Source organism: Penaeus monodon, chromosome 3 (assembly GCF_015228065.2).
Source record: "Penaeus monodon isolate SGIC_2016 chromosome 3, NSTDA_Pmon_1, whole genome shotgun sequence".
Taxonomy (NCBI): domain Eukaryota; kingdom Metazoa; phylum Arthropoda; class Malacostraca; order Decapoda; family Penaeidae; genus Penaeus; species Penaeus monodon.
The window spans coordinates 50,570,421-50,572,840 of record NC_051388.1 but is presented as its reverse complement, the minus strand read 5'-3'; the positions used below and the strand labels follow the sequence as shown (position 1 = coordinate 50,572,840).

The 2,420-nt window shown below is 46.0% G+C and overlaps 2 protein-coding genes across 2 annotated transcripts in view; one reads left to right on the top strand and one right to left on the bottom strand.

Moving 5' to 3' along the window:
- The window catches only part of LOC119596568 (probable peptidyl-tRNA hydrolase 2), a 58,225-nt gene that overhangs the window by 43,312 nt on the left and 12,493 nt on the right, over positions 1–2,420 (bottom strand).
- Positions 10–2,420, top strand: part of LOC119596560 — a gene marked incomplete at its 5' end in the record, with an annotated part of 10,988 nt that continues 8,577 nt past the window's right edge. Inside the window, 4 exon segments of the mRNA XM_037945863.1 lie at positions 10–27; positions 233–305; positions 1,277–1,897; positions 2,117–2,257. Coding sequence (XP_037801791.1) covers positions 10–27; positions 233–305; positions 1,277–1,897; positions 2,117–2,257 — 853 coding nt within the window.

Genomic DNA, 2,420 nt, shown 5'->3' with positions numbered 1-2,420 from the left:
AAGCCATGTCCTGTGCTCCATCTGCAGGTGAGAGAAGGCGGTATATGTCTTTTAACACAAACCTGAGAATTTGATGTGTTATTTCTCTTTGGTATATGGCTATTAATCACAGACTTGAGAAAGCAGTGTAATTTTTTTATTATTATTTATTATTATTATTATTATTATAATCACAAACTTGAGACATTTATTTTCCTTGCAGTAAAGAAATTAAGGCAAACCTATTTTACAGGACGAAGCAAGGAGTCTCCGACGTAGACGATCTCCACGTGAATCATTCCCTGCTGGAGGAGATTCTGTCTATGGTGAGTTGCCTGCCACGAGCACACCTGGTCTAATTAATAGGTTTTATAACTGTGAATAATAATTAGCATATTCTGTCAAATGTATAACTTTAAATAATGATTAGCACATCCTGTCTAAATTGGATTTTTAACTGTTGACGAAAGGTAAAGAATAGGAGGCTCCTGATTTCTGCTGGCTCGAAAGGTACAACTGCAATAAAACCTGTTCCAGAATTTGACATACAGGCATGTTATCCTAGGAATATGTAAATTGACAGCTGCATGAAATTTGTTATTGAACACTGGCGTTTGTTCAGACTACGTCAAGTCTTGATAGTGCAACTGCACTGCATATAATTACAGTTTGACGCCAGTAGTGTTAAAAATTGACACACACACGCACACGCATACACATACGCATACACACACTCACGCACGCACGCACGCACGCACGCACGCACGCACGCACGCACACACACACACACACACACACACACACACACACACACACACACACACTCACACGCACGCACACAGCACGCACACACACACGCACGCACGCACGCACGCACGCACGCACGCACGCACACACCACACACACACACACGCACGCCACACGCACACGCACACACGCACACACACACGCACGCACGCACCGATGTTTATAGTTACTATGACAACTGAAACTTTTTTTTTATAATGCCTATAAAGCCAGCGGCTTTCCAGACCATATTTGACTCCCAACGCTGGAACAGATCGCGTAATGATTTTATATCAACGAAATGCCATGAACCTGCGATAAATACACAGCATCGTAGGCATATATTTAGATCTATTTAGGGACGTAATAATCTTTAAAATTTCTAGACCAGACCGTCTTGTTCCCCTACTTCTTATCACTCCAGCCATTTGACATTGAAATAATAGTTTCCGTATAAGGAAAACGCGAAAAAGGGAGACAAATCGTGTGCATTCAGGAACTGATGTTACAGGGCGAGGAAACGCGGGAACCCCCGAGCGCGGAGGAGGCCGCCTGCACGCGGCACCTCGGCGTGCGTCTGGCCTACTGGTGCTCCACGTGCCGCTCCGCCCTGTGTGGGGAGTGCGTTGTTGAGTTGCATCCTCTTCCGAAACATCAGGTCTCCCGGATTCAAGAGGTCCTGGTGGAGAACAGACGCCACTTGCAGACGGCGCTGCAGACGGTCATCGACGACATTGAGAAAGCGACGAAGGACTGCCATAAAGAGGGGGAGGACACTGGCGCCCACAACAAGGCGCTCGAGGACCTGTCCCAGACAGTCATGGAAAGTGCGCTGAAGTTAGTGCTGGCCGCAACCATTCTCGAGAGCCAGAGAATTGACGTCAAAGACGATGAAAGAAAGTTAAAGAATCTTGAAGATACTGCTTGCAAAATGTTATGTGACATACCTCGAGACATCTCGGGGTGGGCTGGCATTAAGGTTCTTCAGACGTATGCAAAGGAAGTGGATGAGTTCAAGAACAACGTATATAAGAACATCAGCGCTAAAGAATCACTCAAAAAAATCCAATATAACGCCTCCAAAGAAACCGAGAATGCCGTGGCAGCGAAGTGCAACGAACTCATTAAGCAGGTAAAGCTGGTGTCACGTTTGCGAAAATGTATTCGTACAAGTAAATTCGATAATGAATCATAAATCCGACAAGCTTTAGTATTCAGACCGCGAATGTCTAGAGTCCTTGTATTCATTTCCTCACCTTACCCGGGCTGAAGCTCTCCTGATATGTAGTCTCAGGCTCGTCCCTCGTGGTTCCTTTATCCTTTTTTATTTTCTTTTTTTACAACTGAACAGGTCGCGTTGCAATGGCCCGACCGTCACATGGTACTAGAAAAGGCGGGAGGGTTGCGAACAAGGCTTCAGTATGCGGAGAAGCGGCTTCACTTTCACTGCCCAAGAAAAGCTTCAAAGAGTGAGACTATAACGCAGATGAAGGTAAAGATGTGGTGATGGAAAGGTAGATGGAACTGGCGGAGGAAAGGAAATGCAGAGACAGGGTGATGAGAGTAGGGAGAATCTGAGAGGGCCAAGGGAGGAAGAGAAGGGTGTGGCAGGGAGGAAAATGAGGAGGAAGGGAGGAGGAACAGGAGTGAAAACA